Source organism: Acanthopagrus latus, chromosome 13, assembly GCF_904848185.1.
Source record: "Acanthopagrus latus isolate v.2019 chromosome 13, fAcaLat1.1, whole genome shotgun sequence".
In the NCBI taxonomy this organism is placed as follows: Eukaryota; Metazoa; Chordata; class Actinopteri; order Spariformes; family Sparidae; genus Acanthopagrus; species Acanthopagrus latus.
In genome coordinates this window covers 18936453-18957605 of record NC_051051.1, presented here as the reverse complement: position 1 = coordinate 18957605, position 21153 = coordinate 18936453, and the positions used below count along the sequence as shown (strand labels likewise).

Below are 21153 nucleotides of genomic sequence, written 5' to 3'. Positions count from 1 at the left end.
CTCCCTGCCTCCTCCCTGTGCATGCCGTGTGCAGAGAGCTCTTTACGTTTGGAATCCCGGATATCCGCAATCAGTTCCTTGGTTTTCAAGGTGTTTAAATACAGGTTATTGTCTGAACACCATTCTGTCAGGTGCTGAATCTCCTCCCTGTAGACTGACTTGTTATATGGCCATGTCATTAGCAAAAATGACAATGGCAGTGGTGGGGTGGATGGAGGAGCAGTCATGAGTGAAGAGGGAGTAGAGGAGGGGGCTGAGGACACATCACTGTGGTGTGCCAGTGTTCAGGATGAGAGTGAATGATGTGCAGCCTCCCATCCTGACTTGTTGTGGTCTGTTACTGATAAAGTCCAGTATCCATGTGCACAGTGAACTGTCCAAGCCCAGGTTGTTCAATTTGTGGATTAGTTTTTGGAGGATGACGGTGTTAAATGCCGAGCTGAAGTCCACAAACAGCACTCTTACATACATGTGCATGGACTGATCCAGGTGTGTAAGAGCTGTGTGGGGTGTTGTGTTGACAGTATCCTCTGTCAACCTGTTAGCTCGGCAAGCAAACTGGTGTTGATCCAGGTCAGCAGAGTGATATGAGAGAGGATGAGTCTCTCAAAACCTTTTGGTCATTGTGGGGGTGAGAGCAACTCGGCGATAGTCATTAGGGCAGTTAAATGCACCTTTCTTTGGGACTGGGATGATAGTAGCTGACTGCAGGCAGATTGTAGTAGCGAGAGGTTGAAGATGGTAGTGAAATCCTCTGCTAGCTGGATCAGCTGCTTTACTCATATTGGCCCTCACTTATCAAGCGAACGTACGGCAGAAAACCGCGTGTACAACCATGTCCACGCAAGCTTCAGCATTTATCAATTTGGACGTGGGCGGAAGCTACGATCAGATCTCACATCAGGTCTGAGCTTGTGTACGCAAAACTGAGTCTGTGGATTTGTGGTGCAATGCAGCAAAATCTTGCTGAGTCTGAAAATAATTATCAAACAAAAACGGATTCTTAAAATGAATAAAGATTTAAAATTATTATAATAATAATAATAATAATGATAATAATAAAAGCCCACATTTTTACTGATGCCACTTTCTTTGTAAAATAAAATATGATAGGCTAAACAGCCTAACATGACAACTAATTAAAGTAATACCTCATAACCCCACTGGCAAACCCTGCTACAGTGCAGGGCATGTGAGCGGAGCTGAGTGCAGAGCGAGCAAGGAGCGAAGCTTGTGAAATCGGAGCGCAGAGTGGGTTTTAATCCAAAGGCTAGAGTTCCGTTTCGCTCCAGTTCCATTCCCATGCTGCTCTCCACGAGTCTTGGGAATGCACAAGTCCACACAGACTCACATGTGCCTTCAAGGGTTAGCCTACATCAGAGGTCATTCGTTGAGAGATGGAGTTTGTAAAATATTTCGAAAAGCAAGCAGACAGGTTATGTAGGTGCAACGTCAGGAATTGCTCCCTCTTTTAAATTTGAGCGAGTGTGGAGCAATTTCACCGGAGCTGAATGAAATTTTAAGTGAGCAGAGAGTGGTCTTTGAGCGGAGATGTCTGGTATAACTTTGAGCGATGGAGCGTTGGAGCGTTGGAGCGATGGAGCGAAGGAGCGAAGCAGCGAACACCCACTTAAGCGGGGAGCGGAAATTCTCGCCGCTCAACTCCGTCTCGGACCAGCAGGGGGAACGCTGCTGTATACCCCAGAGAAAGTGTGTGATATTATTTTGACCTGTTCAGTTTTGCAGAATATTGCATTAGTGAATGGAGTGCCTGTGAAGTGCTGGTGCTGCCGGGATGCCGATCTCCATCTCGGAAAAGTTTATCTTCTTGCCAGTGTTTCTTCTCTCCATGTTTGACCTCAGTGGGCGAGGCCTCCGAACCAGGAATATTTAGGGGTGTAACATGTTAATGATGATCGAATTCAGCCGCCGCATTTATCAAGATCATAAATCATACATGTGTCCAGTCGTAAGACCAATTCTGCGCTCAGATCTGCACCCATTTTCACGCAAGATTGATAAATGAGGGTCATTGACTCTATTCAGGGTGGATCTGACCTCATGTTGGTTCAGTTGAATGGTGCTGACCTTCCCTGGTAGTGCCAGATGTGTGTCAGCAGCGATCCGGCGGTCAAAGCGAGAAAAGTAGTTAGCATTAGCTTGCAGTGGTACATACACAGTTGTGATAGTGACCGATGTAAACTCCCAGGGCAAGTAGAAAGGTCTGCACTGAAACATGATGTACTCTATGTCCGGAGAGCAGTGAGTGTCTTTGACTATGGCATTTGCACACCAGCAGTTGGTCCTGTCCGCTCGGAAGATGAAGTGGCTGGCTAGCGCGATCACAGCATCTGGGGTGTTCTGGTCCAGCCAAGTCTCTTGTTATTACTATCACACAGTGGTTTAGCCTGACTGAAGTAATCTGCAGTTGCAGCTCATCCATTTTGTTATTTAGCGACCAGGCGTTGACAAGAAAGAGGCTTGGGATGGCCAGTTTATGGGGGTTAGCCTTTAGCATAGCTTGAAACAAAGTATTTGTCTAAACTGGAGGAGCGCTGGGCCGCTCATCTGGACATGCCAATGTCTTGATATTTAACTATGTTTTGGTCATGCCTTACTCTGGCAATCTATTGACCTGTGATCTTTACAAAAGATACCAAAAATCCCTCACTAAAAACGTTTCAACAGCTACAGACTAGTTGCTCTCACTTCACACCTGATGAAGACCCTGGAGCAGCTGGTCTTTGTCCATCTTTGCCCTCTGGCGGTTCCTTTTATGGACCCACTCCAGTTTACATATCAACCTGGCATTGGAGTGGATGATGCCATCATCTTCCTCCTGGACAGATCACTTTCTCATCTGTAGAAGCTTGGAAGCACTGTGAGGATCATGTTCTTTGATTTCTCCAGTGCTCTCAACATCATACAGCCTGCACGTTTGGGGAACAAGCTGGAGCTTGCGGGGGTGAACCAACACCTCACATCCTGGATCCTTGACTACCTCATCATTCGGCCACAGTATGTGAGGAATTGGGACTGTGTGTTGGATACAGCTGTCTGCAGTACGGGGCACCACAGCAAACAGTCCTTGCCCCTTTCCCGTTCACCCTGTACACCGCAGATTTCTCCTACCAACTACCACACAGCCATCTACAAAAGTTCTCTGATGACTCTGTCATTGTTGACCTCATCGGGGATGGGGGCGACAAAGCCTACAGAGAACTTATTAAGGACTTTGCAGACTGGTGCCAGCAGAACGACCTCCAGCTCAACGCCGAGAAGACCAAAGAGCCGGTGGTAGATTTCCACAGGCAGAGCCACAGGTGAACATCCAGGGAATGGACATTGTGATGGTGATATCTTATAATTACCTGGGAGTTCACCTGAACCATAAACTGGACTGGACTGATCACACAACATAGAACAAAAGGTCAGAGCAGATTGCATCTGTTGAGAAAGCTCAGGTCCTTTGGAGTGCAGTGGGCGCTCCTGACACCTTTCTACAAGTCTGTGGGGGCATCAGCCATTTTCTATGGAGTAGTCTGCTGGAGCAGCAGCAACTCTGCAGCAGGTAGGAGGAGACTTGATAAACGTATCAAGAAGGCCAGCTCCATCCTGGGATGCCCTCTTGACCTAGTGCAGGTGGTGGGCGAGAGCAGGATGATGGATAAGCTGTCATTGCTGCTAGTGAAGGAGTCCCACCCCTGCAGGTCACTATCACAGCACTGGGCACTTTTGGTCAATACAAAAAGCCATTTACCAATGGAGGGGTTATCAAGGAAACAGGAAACACAAACTGAAATTATATTTTTCAAAATATACTACTTTATTCAAAGATGCACAGTTTCTAAAAAGCTATTTTATTTATTTTCACTGTATTACATTTAAATGCAGCTCTTCTTTTCTTTAAAGAGAGGAGACATATCTACAGTAATATATATCTGTATAATTAAATGTTAAGAGACAATAAATATTGTCGGAATGTTTTTGAAATGTTCTTTCTTCATTTGATTTGACAGTCAGTTCTTGATTACAAGCAGACGTTGATACAACTACTAGTCTACTTCAGTATATATTGAGTGTGTTAACTGTGTTATACATTCAGTGTTTAATTTGTCAAATTTCACTGAAATTTTGTCAAGTTTCATTTTGTCAAATGTAAAGACAGTGCCAATGTGGAGGCATTTTTTTGATACAGGACATTATGATTGTCTATATTTATTTCTATTTAATTAATTGTCATTTGTTGTGACACACAACAAAAAGTAAATCCTATCTTCCAATTCAGTGCATCTGTAACCCTATAGTTATGTTTGTGGTATTGGTACTTGGTATTGGCAAGCACACATGATACCCGTGCTAATACTGCTAATGTGATTTTATAGCTTCAAACCCTCAGAAAAGCCTTATGGCAGCTCTGAACATGGTATTACAGTTACTATCTAGTCAAAATGTTATTTCTAAGATGATAGCAACAATGATATTGTTATGGTAGTATTTGTAAGTACAACCAATACAACATTTTGAAAAACATGAAGTTGCTGATTATACGCTTTGTTACAAATTATTATGCATATGTTGTTTTTATTCTTTTTTTTTCCTAAATAGTATATACAATAGGATTGATTTCTCAACACATTTATTGTAACCTGGATTATATTAAACAAAATTACTAATGATGACATTGGCATTTTTTGCAAAATAACTCAAAATGCAGTGTTCAAAATTATTAGCAAAAAGAAAAGGATTGAAAAAAGAATTGCATTAGGAGCTAATTCTTCTAAAATGAAAGCTATTTCAATCAAAAATATCTTTACAGATCAAGTTACATATAAACATAGGAGCCCTTCTTTGATAGTACCTTAATAACTCTCATCCATTAAACTTGTAAGTCAATGTACAGTTTCTGCCTGTATTTCCTGTGAGGATGCCAGAATTGCCTCTCAGAGCTTTAAGGTAAGCTGCCACCCATCATCATAGAGCTTCCTTTTAGGGATGCTCCACAGGTTTTCAATAGGGTTGAGGTCAGGGGATGATGGTGGCCACACCATGATTTTTTTTCTCCCGTTATGCCCATAGCAGTCAAGGCCTCAATGGTATTTTTTGGAGCATGCGGTGGTGCGTTGTCTTGCATGAAAATGATTTTACTCTGCAAGGCATGGACAGGATTTACCATGGCAGGAAATGGGCAGTTAGGAACCCCATATATTTTGCAGAGGTCATTTTGACACCTTCGGGCACCCTTGAGGGGCCTACCAACTCACTTCCTATGATTCCAGCCCATAACATCACTCCGCTACCTCCTTGCTGATGTCACAGCCTTGTTGGGACAGGGTGGCCATCCCCTAACCATCCAGAACTTCATCCATCTAGACAATCCAATGTAGCACGGCATTCATCGGTGAATAAAAATGTTTGAAAATGAGTCTTCATGTATTTCTGAGCCCACTGCAATCATTTCTCCTTGTGGGCATTGGTTAAGGGTTGCTGAAATACAGCTTTACGCACATCAGCAAGCCTCTAGAGGATCCTGCATCAAGAGGTTCTTGGGACTCCAGATGCACCAGCAGCTTCAAATAATAAATGTTTGCTACTCATCAGTGAACTTGTCTGAATCACAGACAAATCTTTTCACAGTATGATGAACTCTCTTAATTTTTCTTGAAATATTCAGTGTTTTTGAACCTTTTGCGATGTACTGCACTATTGCACACTTTTCATCTGCAAAAAGATATTTCTATTTCCCCATATTGCATGAAACTTGTGACTTGCTTAATAATGTGGAGCAACCTCCTTAAGTAGTTTCCCTTTAATAAGGCTCACCTGGAAAAACCTTTCTGGGATTTATGTCAATAATCTGAACAGACAGGAGAAGCAGTACAATTGAAAAATTTCAATGAAAAACTAAAATCAAATGTTTTACTCCACCGTCCGGCAACTCTCATCGGTTGCATTTTGACTGAAGGATTAGTAGAAAGGCTTGTATTTGTCTCTTTTTTGAGATTTGTGTGCTGGGATCAACACGTTGTTTTATTTTGAAAAGTAACCAGATGTCATAGTGTTGTTTCGGTGCATGACTTCCTGTCTGCTCTGTGCTAAATTCAGCTGAATTGCTGCGTCATGCTCCAGCATCCACCAGAAGAAGAAGTCCTGCGTATTTGTGCCAGAGGGCTTGATACTGCCAGAGCTGGGACGGAGCAGATACGCAGCGCACCGGACCTTGTGGAAATTAACTCTGCAGACACGTATCTGGTGGAACCCTTAACCTTATGACTGATCAGGAATAATCCTTGCACTCGTGTTGGCATACATACATGTTATCAAGTTACCAAATCATCTTGTATAGAAATATCACTTATAAAAGATCACATTCTTAATCATTTATGATCAGTGATAGCTGGATGACAGCTATCTTTAGAATCCATTCTAAAATCGTGCATCTGATATCACACATTCCTATGGATGGTCTGCTTTATTTTCAGTTTAACACCATTTGGGTTAGTATGATGATGCCCTTTAACAGATGAAAGATCAAAAATAGGCAGGAAGATTCACAAAATGTGATGTAAAGTTCATCTGAGTGAAGTACTCAGCATATGTCATTTTTTGTCTCATCAACTCATCACTATGGTCCAATGTTAACTCCCACTGGTATTATCAGTCTGCCTGGAAAGATTCAATTAATGTTGAGAGCATTTGAGAAAAAAAAATTAGTCTCCCAGGAGAGACTCAGACAGCAGAGTAGAGAGACACACAGCCTATAAAAAGGACTGACTAACCTTTGTTCATCAGACAGTGACTTATAGTGCTAATTAAAAATCTTTGTTGGGCACACTGGCAGACAGCAGATATGAGATCAGACCCTAGAATCCCACCTGAGCTTTCAGTTCATTCAGACAAGCACATGCCATTGGAGCTTGCCACAAGTAGACTGTGATGAAGACTGGATATTCAACTCTGCTTTAGGGGCGTAGTGTAGTTAGTGCAGTTTGGACAAACTATACTCGTGCAAGTCCACAGCTACTGGCTATAATGGGAATTTTACAAACATGTTCAGAAGCACTATGTGATGGGATTGAGATTAGAATTTGTGAACACAGCAAGGTTCAACCACCAAACATCACCACTACAAAACCCGGCTACACAAATACGCCACAAAATATTGAGATATTGAGACAGACAGACAGACAGACAGGCAGACAGGTGTTTGATTGATCTTGAGGGAAATTTTTACGTCTACGTAACACCGCTTTACAGAACAGCTTTTTTGAAAATATACTTCATTACAAGGTCAGCCTCCTGCTAAATATTTAGTACTAAAATATGCACTGAAAATATGCAATTTGCTGCTCATAGAAAGACAAGAAACATTTTTTTTCTACTGCAGCTGATATACTGTGAACAAATATCACACACAGACAGGCAAATATCTCAGCAGATCAGAACCAGACTGACCTGAGATTTTCAACATGGCTGCTGCATGGTTTAAGGGTGTGCAACATCAGATTTGGACTACAAAGTTATTTCGTTTCGTTTCGTTTTCTTTCCGCTTATCTGTGAGGGTCGCAGGATGTTGCCGTTTCCCCCTAGGGGGTTGCGGGGCTTACTGGGGCCAAATCCAGTTTCACACAATGGGCATAGGCCAGGGTACACCCTGGATGAGTTGCCAGCTCATCGCAGGACCCTTACTGATGGCAACTGCACATCAGGAGCAACTTTGGGGTTCAGTATCTTGCTCAAGGATACTTCGACATGTAACTCAGTTCCGCCCAGGGGAGCCGGGATTCGAACTTTTGACCTTCTGACCAGTCCACCAGCTCTACCCACTGACTGCAAAGATATCATTAATAAATTATTTCATAAATGATTTACCAATTCCGCTAGCATTGTCAACCATAGCCACCATAGCCACGTGCATACCAGAGCCAATCACTGCAGAGCCCAACCCCACACCCCACCTCCTGAGTCGATGGACGCGCCGGTGCGTCCAAAACACGTGACCAATTTAAGATGACGTAGCAGCAAGAAGCAGCCTCCGTGACCAGACTTATCACAGAGATAGGGAGTTTTGAGAGTTGAGAGACTTGTGGCATTTAGCGTGTTTGGAGTGTATAGTTAGTGTGTTATGTAGTGTTTGGTGTAGTGTGTTTAGTGTGTTGCGGAGTCGTTTTTTTGTTCAATGAGTCAAAACAATGAGGAGACTGCTGAATGTGGAGCAGGCAGGAAGGCGCTGAGGGAGGCCTGAGGCATTTCCTGCATTTAAATGTAAATAGTTACATATAACTTTGTAGATTTCAAACACGTATACACAAATTTAGCAAACAACAATTTATATTTGCATTGTAACTAATACAATTGGTTCATTAATCATAGTTGTGGTTTTCACTGTAAAAAATCTAACTTTTTCCAACTCCGAGTTTATATATATTTCTTTTTTTTGTGATTTTAGGTCCATTGTGTTAATACAGTATGTCAAAATGAAAAAAATAACTGTACAGTCACACATGTGAGGTTGTGCTGAAAATAATGACACCAAGCAAGGTGAGGTAAATATCAAAAATAGGCATAAACGGCCAATTATACCCTGGGATATCGAATTTCAGAACAAACCTAAATATCCCTGACGTCCCACCTTCGAACACAGTCTCATTTGGCCATCCATGAAAAAGCTACATAACGTCCCACTTTTCTATAGGAATACATACTTCCTACTGGCAATGCACTAGTTTATTAGTTTAACACAGAAGCTACAAGATGCAGAAGCTCCAGAAAAACAACTTTTAACATCATCTCAAACAGCTCCTGAGTTGTGTGTATTCATGTTCTGCTGCCAGTTGTTAGTTACCTTTATTTATAACAGCTGACTGTAAATTGCAATCGTATGGACCAAGTGCTACACTGAAAATAATTTGTTCATTTCATCATACTGTAACTAATTGGTTTTACTGAGACTGTTATGAAACATTGCTATACACAATGGAGTATATTATAAGGTTTGTTATGTGTCTCACTGTAGCAGTGACACTTTCAGCTATTGTGTACAATCAGTAAATCGTGAAATTCTTGCTCAAGGTAATAACAAGGAGCAGCTCTGTCTTCTACCCTAATCCAGGCCTGCAGAGCTGGAACATCCTGATGTATCAAGTAGTGGACAGAGTGACAGTGACAAGTAATTCTAAAGTGGCTGAAGAGCTCACTTATGGTAAGTTTGTAAACTTTACCTGTGTCCCTGTGAAAACCACGTGGCTGTTTTTTTTTCTCCCTTTGCAGTCCATGTTTCCACAAAATGATGTATAAATCCTGTTTATAATATTAAAATTAAACATCTGATTTATCATAACCTACAGAGGGCTTTACAAAAAATGTTCAAAAACACTACACAGTTAACACTTTATATATCTGAACCTGATCAGATCACTGTTCACACTGTATATATCTGACCCCGATCACATCACTGTTCAAGGTGTATAATAAACAGTCTTAACATGCTTTAATAAAACAGTATGTCTGAACTAAACTGCCATGCCACACCTTTGTCTTTTCAGGAGCAGAAGTCCAGTCCAGCCACCCCCAAGTGATGAATTACCACCCTTTCCTTTGTTCTAAACTGCAGCTGGTCTCAGTGGATCTCTGTCTCATACATTGTATCAGTTGACATATTTGACCATCATCCCATGACATATATTCTGGCTGGTGTTCTCAGACATTTTGACATCACTGTAATGTAAATTATTTCTTATTTATAATTTTATTAAGTATTAATCACATTGTCTTATCCCTCTATTCTATCAATGACTGTGTGGTATTTTGATGATCTGCATTGATGTTGTTCCAACTTAATTTACATCAGAACTGGATTTTTTTCTTTACTGAAAGAAGAATTAAAAAATAAAAATTGTTCTCAATGGAAAATCTTTCATCAAGTGTTTGATTTACCAACATGCTCCACTGGTAGTGCACTCCTACAACATCATATGGTTTGTTTATCTGATTGATTGAAGTTGGCCTGTGATGTGATAGATGGGTCGTCCAATCTCCTGCCAAGTATTTTTGAAAGGACCTGCCCTTTTCCAGTTCCTAAGTTCCTTGATGGTTCTGTATCAACTCAACTCAGGGAAACAGTGCTCTCTTTTGATCCCAAATTGAAACTCTGAGGACAAAGAAGAACCTCACTTTGTGGAACTCATTAGGATCATTTCATGTAAGGGAAGTAAGGCTAGTGATTGCTGTGATGCCGAAGACTTAGTCAATAACCCACTGACTGACAAAAAACAATTGATAATGAAAACAATGACTTTTATATTAACACTGACAAATCTTCTGTGATTGAAAATGTTCAGTTACAAACCAATCTAGGAATGTGCACTTCCACATATGATTGGCCACAAAATAAAGTTCATAATTTGCTCTTAGTTATTAACTGTTGCTAACCAACCACAGAGTAAAACAAACGAGGCTAGTGGCAATGCCATTAGTAATGCTCAGTGCTGTAATATAATACTCTAGTAGTCTGACACTCAGGTATATGGACTATACCCAATAAGAAAGCTCCAGAATTTTGATATTACCACTTAAAGATGCCTATGGATACATAACAACATAGTATTCTGACAGAACTTGCACCTCAGCTGTGTTCCCTCTAAGATTTTGAAAATATAATCTCTCTATAAAAGCAAGAAATCTCTGTCTGTCTATGTGTCTGTCTGTGTGTGTGTGTGCCTCACATATCTCTGCACACCAGGATCAGACTGACCTTAGATTTTCAACATGGCTGCTGCATAGTTTAAGGGTGTGCAACGTCAGATTTGTTTGGACTACAATGATACCGTTAATAAATTATTTCATAAATGATTTACCAATTCAGCTAGCATTGTCAACCATAGCCACCAGAGTCACGAGCGTACCAGAGCCAATCACTGCACACGATAGCCACATGCACACCAGAACCAATCACTGCAGAGCCCATTCCCATGACACACCTTAAGAAACAAGCAGATTTATACCTGTAGCGGCACAAGCTGTACCAGGAGTTTGCTGGCGGCTTGGTCCCATTCTGTGCATCTAAACTGACTGCTGTGGATTAATTAGACTAAATGAGTTTGGGCCAAGTCTGTTCGGGTCTGAGGAGATCTGGATACACAAGGACAACAAACGGGAATCAGAATCTGTGGATGTTTGTGTGTAGCTAGCTGCTAGCCCACCCCCAGGGCCCACCTCCTGAGTCGATGGACGTGCCAGCGCGTCCAAAACTGGACCGCAAGAACAGACAGTAAAAACAGGCTTTTGTCACAAAAGTGTCCGCAAGCAGGAAGTGTTCGCAAGCAAGAAAACATCTTCCTATTGGTGGAAAAAGGCAAGGAACAGGGGAAGTTGTGGGAGGGATGTCGCGGAAGAGTGACAGCGGCCGTGACTGTCATCTTACTGCCGTGTTACCGCTGTGTTACTGCCGTGTTACAGGCACTGTTCAGAAAAAAGCATTTATTTAGTTAAAAATTTTAAAAATCTTTCTGTGTACCATCTTTTTGTGTAAATATCTCATGTTACAACGTGGACACCTGCAACCTATAGACAACTGTGACCTATACATGTACATTTTTTTTTTTCTTTTTAAAATTAGTTGGTGCGGCTTATATTCAGGCGCGCTTCAACAGTCCGGAAATTACATTAATATAATATAATATAACATAATATAATATAATATAATATAATATAATATAATATAATATCATATCATATCATATCATATCATATCATATCATATCATATCATGTTTCATTTCAGAGTTGACAATACAATACAAATGCCAGTTAATGGTAAAAGTAACCACTCAGTTCATTGGCTGATCAATCCATAGTACACTACAATAAACTGGACTTCACCAGGGATGTAACCAACCAAAGAAATCCTTGGTCGACCGAAGCTGTGAAATTTTGACTAAAAATCAAATAATTGGTGGGGGGGGCATCACGTGCATCTGCACGTCTGGATACACAATCTGGGTGTATCTAGGGGATGCTGCCATTGCGGGCGGGTGCACCTGCAGTTATAAAACGATTTTTAGACTAAAACATTGAAATATACCAATTATGATATGTTTATATACTTAAAACGGACGGAGCAACCTAACGCAGACAAGTTTGTAGCTTACCGTTTGTAGGTATGCCATGTTTGTAGTCGAGCTGTGATATACAAACTGTTTGCAAACTTTGCATTCAACTTTTTTTTCCATTTTCTATCTTTATAAAATGCTGCCACACTGCTGATGTCTTTGACATGGTAGAACAGGAATTACTGTAAACGAAACGCTTAAAAATAAATAAATATTTAATAAATCACCTGACCAACGCCTTCTAGTACGTTCTTCAATCTGTTTGTCTGTAGTGGGTTGGGCTAATCCAAAATAGTGAAAACAAGTGCAATGTTCTGAGGACGCACTGTTACCTGTGAAACAGGGGTGCTCTGAAAACACCCCCATTAGCAGTTGGTACTTTCCTCCTGAAGAAGTCAAATATGCCATACGCAGGATACACAGCACTGGGATGGAGCCATGGATGCTGCCATAGCAGCACGTAATTAACATGCCAAAAATCGACCAATTAGAATTTTGGTCGAGCCAGTACATATTGACCAATAAATCAACCAGATGACTAGGAGATTACAGCCCTAGACCACACCACTGGTTTTGCTCGAATTTGGTCATAATGCAAAGTATTGGACACACTCAAATTTTGCCAGATGATGGCTTTAGTTGAAAACCCAGATCAACACCATTGTAGGGTTCATCCCAGGATTCGTCTCTCTCATGAAATGTGCTACATCTGTCAGAGGTCATGAATGTAAGTGTGTAAGTGTGAGTGAGGATGTGTCCCTAAACCAACGTGCATTTCAAACAAATATATTGTTATGAATGACATGTTATGTTATATTCACTGTTATGAATATACTGCAATTGATAGTGGGTTAAAAAATAATGACATCCTGATTTTCAGGATTGACTCCTGAGAAATCGTTAGCACTTTAAAAGCACACTGAAAGAATGGAGGGCTCAGATGTATTAGTAACAGTTGTTTCCTTGTGAATCAAAGTAAGTATAAAGCTTCTGTTGTAAACAGATCACTAAGTCTTCTACTGAGCAAATGAGTGACTGAAGAGTAGTAGGGATGATGAATGGGTTAATCCACACACAGATTCACTCTGCAGTGTGGGGTTTAGCTGGGGCACCCACGCCACTGGCCAGATTAGACAGCACCTAATGCTTTGTAAGATGATTACATCTATTTCAGGAGGCATTTATTCCATTGCAAAGTTGTTAGTGGGTTAGACTGCATTGCATAGACTTATTGTTCCTCATCACTGACAGGGGAAATGGTAAGACATTAAGCGTCTATCTTTATTGAGAAGAAAAGAATAATGAATAACCACTCTGCATCATGCTAATACAGCCTTGCAATAATCACTAAAATACAAACAAGAAACCATGAAAATGGAATTGGCTGAAGTTCTATACATTTACAAAACTATATCTCAAACTTTAAGCAAACATGTATCACTGCTTTCTATCACTACAGCTTAATATATCCTGATATCCTGATTTGATGAATAAATGGCAGTTAACTAGGTGGCTCACTATATTGGTCAACAATGAACAATAATCAGATATGACTTTTTATGGAGACCTTGCGGTCCAATGGTGGGCCAAAGTGATTTTTTTTATGCACAGTATTATGCATCCAAGATATGAGGGTTTTCCTGGAGAACATCTGTTGCAGGATATTATGTAAGCATTCAAACAGGGGGAGGATTATAACATGTAATCCACATATTAAATGAAAAAAGACTCCTAATGGAGTTTGTCCAGATGGTTAATATTTATCATCTTCAAAATTTTTATTCTGGACTGGATTCTTATCCTGATTTCAAACATAAGAACAACAAAGGAAAATAATGATAACTGAATGAAAGAATATTTGTCAAGGAACACAATTAATTGAATGATATATTCAGGGCCTTGTTTCTTTTGGATTTTGCATGGAGTGAAGCATGTGTCAGTGAGTTAGTCATGTGATGTTACCCATTGCAAATAAAATTGTTTGTGCCTTAAAGGTGCATTATGTAGTTTTAGGGAAGTAGTTTGAGTTTGCAGGACCTTTCCAAGTAGTGACTTTTCTACTTCAAGCAGTGTTTCTATGGACCTTATTACACTCGGAAGACAGCCTGTGTATTCAGTTATGTAAATATATCAAATTCATATTTCTTATAAATATATTTCTGAATTCTGTTTCTTATGACTTTATGAAAAATGTACAATTTACCTTTCTGAGTTTTAATTTATTTTCGAATACTACATAGTGCGCCTTTAACAAATAATATTGAAAACAATACAACATAATTGACAATACAAGAAAAATGACAAGGACAAACAGCAGAGGGCACATTATCAACAAATGATTTTCAATAAATATTGCTGTCAAAATAAAGGAGAATAAAATGGAAGTACTGTGAATGCCAGGTTTCCCATCAAAAACATCAAAAACACTGAGACATGTAAAAACAATTCAATGAACATTACACAATAGGTAACAAACAACAAAATACAAACAACTAAACTAAACTTGTGTGTTCCAACTATCAGGGGATCACACTCCTCAGCCTTCCTGGGAAAGTCTATTCCAGGGTACTGGAGATGAGAATTCGGCCGATAGTTGAACCTCGGAATCAGGAGGAACAATGCGGTTTTCGTCCGGGCCGCAGAACACTGGACCAGCTCTATACCCTCCGCAGGGTGCTCGAGGGTTCATGAGAGTTTGCCCAACCAGTCCACATGTGTTTTGTAGACCTGGAGAAAGCATTTGACCGTGTCCCTCATGGCATTCTGTGGGAGGTGCTCCGGGAGTACGGGGTCGGAGGCCCTCTGCTAAGGGCTGTAAGGTCCCTGTACGACCGGAGCAGGAGCTTGGCTCGCATTGCCGGCAGTAAGTCAGACCTGTTCCCGGTGCATGTTGGACTCTGGCAGGGCTGCCCTTTGTCACCGGTTCTGTTCATTATTTTTATGGACAGAATTTCTAGGCGCAGCCATGGGCTGGAGGGGCTCTGGTTCAGGAGCCACAGGATTTCATCTCTGCTTTTTGCGGATGATGTGGTCTTGTTGGCTCCTTCGAGCCAGGACCTCCAGCATGTCCTGGGGCGGTTTGCAGCCGAGTGTGGAGCGGCTGGGATGAGAATCAGCACCTCCAAGTCCGAGGCCATGGTTCTCGACCGGAAAAAGGTGGATTGATCGCTCCAGGTTGGGGGAGAGTTACTGCCTCAAGTGGAGGAGTTTAAGTATCTTGTTCACGAGTGAGGGAAGGATGGAGCGTGAGACTGACAGGCGGATCGGTGCAGCGGCCGCAGTAATGCAGTCGTTGTATCGGTCTGTCGTGGTGAAGAGAGAGCTGAGTCGAAAGGCGAAGCCCTCGATTTACTGGTCATTCTACGTTCCTGCCCTCACCTATGGTCTTGAACTTTGGGAAAGACTAAGATCCCGGATATAAGCGGCTGAAATGAGTTTCCTCCGCAGGGTGGCGGGGCGCTCCCTTAGAGTTCTGTCACCCGGGAGGAGCTCAGAGTAAAGCCGGTGCTCCTCCACATCAAGAGGAGCCAGCTAAGGTGGCTTGGGCATCTGTTTTGGATGCCCCGGGGACGCCTCCCCTCGAGAGGTGTTCCTGGCATGTCCCGCCGGGAGGAGACCCTGATGAAGACCCAGGACACGCTGGAGTGACTATGTCGCCCAGCTGGCCTGGGAATGCCTTGGGATCCTCCCGGAAGAGCTGGAGGAAGTGTCTGGGGAGAGGGAAGTCTGGGTGTCCCTGCTCAGGCAGCTGCCCCTGCGACCTGGCCCGGGATAAGCGGACGAAAATGGATGGATGGATGGATGGATGGATGGATGGATAAACTAAACTTAAAGAGCTACAACAACAATATCAAACAAAAAAAACATATACTCAACTCAGTCAACAAAGCCAAAATTGGGGAAAGAAAATACTATTATTGCCCCGACTGCTGCCTCCATCACCACTACCACACTGAGCGTCATTCTGTGGGGAAAACTGATTATTTAGCGCATATTACACCCTCAACAGCTCCTGGTACACTCATTGCTGAGAGATACATTCATTGAAACATTGACAAAGTCTGCATCTTGGCTTACATAGGCAGACTGCTGTCCTACTGTATCTGTCTCACTCCTGCTAAGTATCTCAGCTGCTGCTTCAGTCTCATCTGCACAATCTGCTGCAGTGTGTCAACCCTCAAGTGGCTGTTAGCCTGAGTGGTTACTCAGCCTCCAACTCATCACTGATAAAAATGACAGGAGGCAAAATTGGCCTTAGATGATATAGATCCATGCAACTGCTATTAGACTGACAGCAGTTCTGACTGTACAAGAGAGAAAGTTGCTGCCCTAAGCATCACTGTTTTAGCTAACATCCTGTGCACTTTGCAGTTAGCAATCCAATTCCTCCACTCTAACACCACCACAGAAACATGCAGCAGTAATAGCCAGACATAGCAGCAAACAGGAGGATCCTGCTCTCTGCATATTCACAAGAAGATAGGACCACATCTTTATGGAGTTCTCTGTCCTGATTGGATAAAATGGGTAGGGATACCAGAAAATGTATTTTTTCATTTACTGCATGAGCAGAGGGAGGAAAGACATGGGTGACTGACCAACCACTTTTTAAAAGTGACTACTGTTAATATAAATTGGAGATGGGATTAAATAGCTGCATATTATATTATACACTTATTTTAACACGTGACAAAGAAATATGCAGTAACTTGAGTCCAGAATTTAGCTTGTTCCTGCTGACGCTTAACATTTGACTTTAGTTTCATTTCTTGCATTTTTAATATACTATTGTTTTTTTCAGTGACAATCATCATACACAGTGAGGTAAATTAGGACTGCTGAGATATAGAAAAAATGTGGTCAGTTATTACAACTTTAATACTAAAAACTGAAACATTTGCAAAAACATCAACAACAACATTGTCAGTCATTTTAACTACTGCTAAACTAATTTTTAGTTCAAACACTTTTTGCCATTTATCTTATTCATTTCTATGCAAATTCATTTTTGCACATTGGGAGAAGTGTAAAGATTGAAATAATGACTACTATTTATCTATCTATGTACCCATATAATTACCATTGATAAGTTGTAGCATTCTTTTGTTACACAGTATCTGCCAAATGAAACTTTAGGAAGTATACATTGATACTATATTCTGAGAACAGCTCATTCTATTGGTGTAACAAGCACAAGTCTTTGTAAGCAGGCATACTGAATAACCATTGTAAACCACATTTTGAGTAAAGCTGGCACAAAATCCCTGAAAAAAACACCCTGCCAGACAAGAAAAACTACATTAATACTGCAAACAGTGCTAGTTGTGTTTACAGTGATATACTGTAAACAGTTCCTGTATTTCGCTTGCAGGTGTGTAAACTGACTGACATACGAAGCATCGAAAGCGCAAAATGATGTAACGTCAGAGATAAAACACAGCCCTCTGTGAACCACCACAGCTGCCGTTTGTATGTAGGGGAAACACTGTACGTTGTAAACAACCAACTCCTGTTTAAATTGGGTGCAGGAGAGCGTTTTAGCTGTTAGCAGTCCTGCCATGTGTTAGGCTAAAGGTTACAGCTAACAGAGCAACCTAACTGTTTGTAGTCGAGCTGTGATATAAAAACTGTTGTTTGCAAACTTTGCATTCAACTTTTTTTCCATTTTCTATTTTTATAAAATGCTGCCACACTGCTGATGTCTTTGACATGGTAGAACAGGAATGACTGTAAATGAAACGCTTAAAAATAAATAAATATTTAACAAACCACAGGACCGAGGCCTTCTAGTACATTCTTGAATCTGTTTGTCTGTAGTGGGTTGGGCTAATCCAAAATAGTGACAACAAGGGGGGTGTTCTGAAGACACACTGTTATCTGTGAAACAGGGGTGTTCTGAAAACACCCCCATTAGCACTTAGGTACTTTCCTCCTGAAGAAGCCAAATATGCCATATGCAGGACACACAGCATTGGGATGGAGAGGACCCACCATGTGTTTACGCACTGCCATCGCAGCATGTAATTAACACGCAATAATCGACCAATAGCAGCATGCAATTAACACGCCATAATCAACCAATCAGAATTTTTGGTCGAGCCAGAACATATCGATCAATAAATCGTCCAGTCGACTAGGAAATTACAGCCCTACAAGCTTGAGATAGACAATCTCTAGTTTTTTTGAAACCTTCCCAAAAATTCCAGTTGCTTGATGTTTAGGTCGTGTTTCTCTGACTTACCAAGAAGCGCTTCAAACAGGTTACTTTGGAAAATCCCCAATACTCTCTGAATGGCAGTTTTGAGCTGCTGCTCTTCTGGCTTCCTTAGTTTAGTGCAGTACTCCTCCAAAAGTCCCAAGGCGCGAGCTGTGTCTACAGAGGAGGGGCAGATGAGACAGTCTTTGGTGTTTTCTTGATTACTTTCTATGACAGATATATTATACAGTATGTATTTAAAACTACAGGAGGTAGCATAACCGCTACCTGGTTCTCACTTAACCCTTTGCTGGTGTTATCTGTGGCTGTTGGAACTGGCTATCATTTAAAAGTAGCTTAGTTAGATGTGGACCTGGACTAGCACTCCAGGGATGAGAAGACAAGGCAGGTGGGACAGGAGACGCATGAAGTGGGAGGGGAGAGAGAGAGTTGGGCATCGGCAGCTAGTGAAAGCGTTTTCAAAACACGTTTATATACTTACCTCTGCCCTATTTTGTTTTTTACCCATGTCTGTTTTTTAATAGCTTGTTTGTCAGTAAGATTACACAAAAACTAGTGAGCAGATTTCAAATTAACTTGGATGGAGGACTGGTCTCTGTGCAGAATAGACCCCATTAACTTCTGGGTCGGATCCATATACAGGGAAAGATCCACAAGTGTTTTCTCACTTTCTTAAACATTCCAAGATAGGGCGTGTTTCAACATTTCATTTCATATATCAGGGGAATAATGCATGAATCTTGATGGAGAAATAAATCAAGCTTAATAACATGGCTGATGTCTCAGTACAGTTTTAAAATGCTCCTAATAAAATCTGGATCTGAAAGTTTAAGCTGTATTTGATATTAGACTGTAGACTTAGACTAAAACCAAAAAACTTAAAGGTTGAACAAATAAGGCTTGAGTTTAGACTTCCCATTAATTTTGTAATGTTAGCAAAGTGACAGCACCCAAAGTCCATCACATTTTAAAAAAGGGTGGAGCAAACACCCTCAATGGACAAATGGCACATACAGTAACTCACCTTTTTTTCTGATAGGCATGGCTGACAATGTGTAAACTTGACTCTTGCTAAGGCTTCCAGTTCAGTCTTCAGTGCATCGTCAAAAACTTTTTGTGTTAATGTGATGAAAGAAAATCGAAAGAGTTTTGATAAATGTTAGCTCCAAGAGCACAGAGAGCAGATCTGGAACCGGTGGCTCTTAAAGTGGAGTCCAGTAAGCACCAGCAGATCCCTGAGGAAGTATCCAGGGAGTCTGTGCTCAGCAAAATGAGCAAAAAATGAATCCCACTGATGAGATTTTTAAACACAGTTAAATCATGTGATCACAGGTGCCTCTATAGGGCCAACAGTAATCCAAATGAAGCTCAGATAAGGTTCCATACAGTAATGTTCAGTCATCAACTTGTACATATTGCATATGTGCAGTAAATAAATGATCCTTTATGGGGGAACGCTGGGGGGCTCTTGGTTTTAACCAATGCTGCACATGAAGTTATATAACTTCATTTCATACAGACATCCTTTAATTGATGAGCCGGTAGTACACAGACGTGTCCCGTCATGGCTTGTCCAATGCTGGTCCTCTCACACACTGACGGCTTACCACATACACTACACAAATGGGGACAGGCGCATGGACAAAGCCACGAAGTCCTCACAGTCGGATGATGAGCGTGTGGAGCCGGTTAGGAGGAGCGTCAGGTCAGAGGGTTGATCAGTGTTAACATACTCCGTCCACTGTGACACACAACCCTGTGGTGTGACAAGCTTGGGTCGGTCCTCTGTCTGAAGAGCTGGTCCACATCATTTATCCTGCCGGACAGTCCATGCCTGAAGCTTCTATTGCCAGCCTATAAGCCAAATTACGGAATACAGGGCGCGCCACACTCCACAGACGCCAAATGAATGTCGATTTTAAAAAGCAGTGTCCGTTGTCCCAGCGTTCTTTTCACAACGACAGGGGGAATTATGAGCTGACACAGAACAGTCACTTCAGAGTTCACGTCTGGAGGCTCTGCCCTATGAACGGACGTGTGTGTACGACCCATGAGGTGGGGACCCACAACTCATGAATTAAAGGAACAACCTGTTTCCGTCTCCTTGCGTTGCTTCTACGGATATACAAACATGCGTGCTGTACATTAGTTAGGTAGCATTCATGCTAAATCACCAGCCGGCGGTGGCGCCAATGAGTGATGCTTTCCCAGTGCGACGCCTGGCTATAGGAAGATACCTGCCTTCCAACTGTGGGAGAAAACGCGTGGCTTTCAAATGACTCCATGTATTCTCATTTTCCATAAAATGATGGCTGTGTAATCGCCGGAAATGTATCCTTTTGAAAAAGCGCAATGTCCTCAGGCTGCCACATCTCTTTATTGTTTAAGCAGGTGCTGTACAGTAGTGTTAGCCATATGAACTGACAGCATCACCACACTTTCAAGTGCCAGGAACAAGATAGCCACAATGAAGCACTGGGTTTCCGGTTACAGCTTTCAAAATAATACAATCGTTAACAATACGTCTGTGGCTTTGAAACACATTGAAAGCAATAGCGAACATATGTTTATATTTATTTGTTTAGTTAAAAGTAATGAATAGACCTTCTGTGAGTTAGATTATTGAAATGAAAGAATGGCCAGTCAAAAAAGATTTTTTAATTACATAAAAAAAAAAAATCACATGATATGATGTTTTTGGCTTGGAAAGCCAATGAGGTCATCACTCATGTCAGGCAGTTAAATATAGTTTCACACAGTATCATATCATTAGAAACGCCAGTGCCAATAGCAGAGTTTGTTTGTGAATGCCACCCCATGTGCATGC

At 41.5% G+C, this 21153-nt stretch overlaps 1 protein-coding gene across 10 annotated transcripts in view; it reads right to left on the bottom strand.

Moving 5' to 3' along the window:
- The window catches only part of dlg2 (discs, large homolog 2 (Drosophila)), a 268677-nt gene extending 247924 nt beyond the window's left edge, over nt 1-20753 (bottom strand). For all 10 annotated transcript variants that reach the window (XM_037118617.1, XM_037118620.1, XM_037118621.1 and 7 more), the window contains exons 1-2: nt 19351-20753; nt 18351-18482 (exon numbers count right to left, since the gene is read on the bottom strand). In XM_037118617.1, coding sequence (XP_036974512.1) covers nt 18351-18482; nt 19351-19369 — 151 coding nt within the window. In that variant the 5' untranslated portion in view covers nt 19370-20753. The remainder of the gene's footprint in view (nt 1-18350; nt 18483-19350) is intronic.
- Nucleotides 20754-21153: the final 400 nt, after the last annotated feature.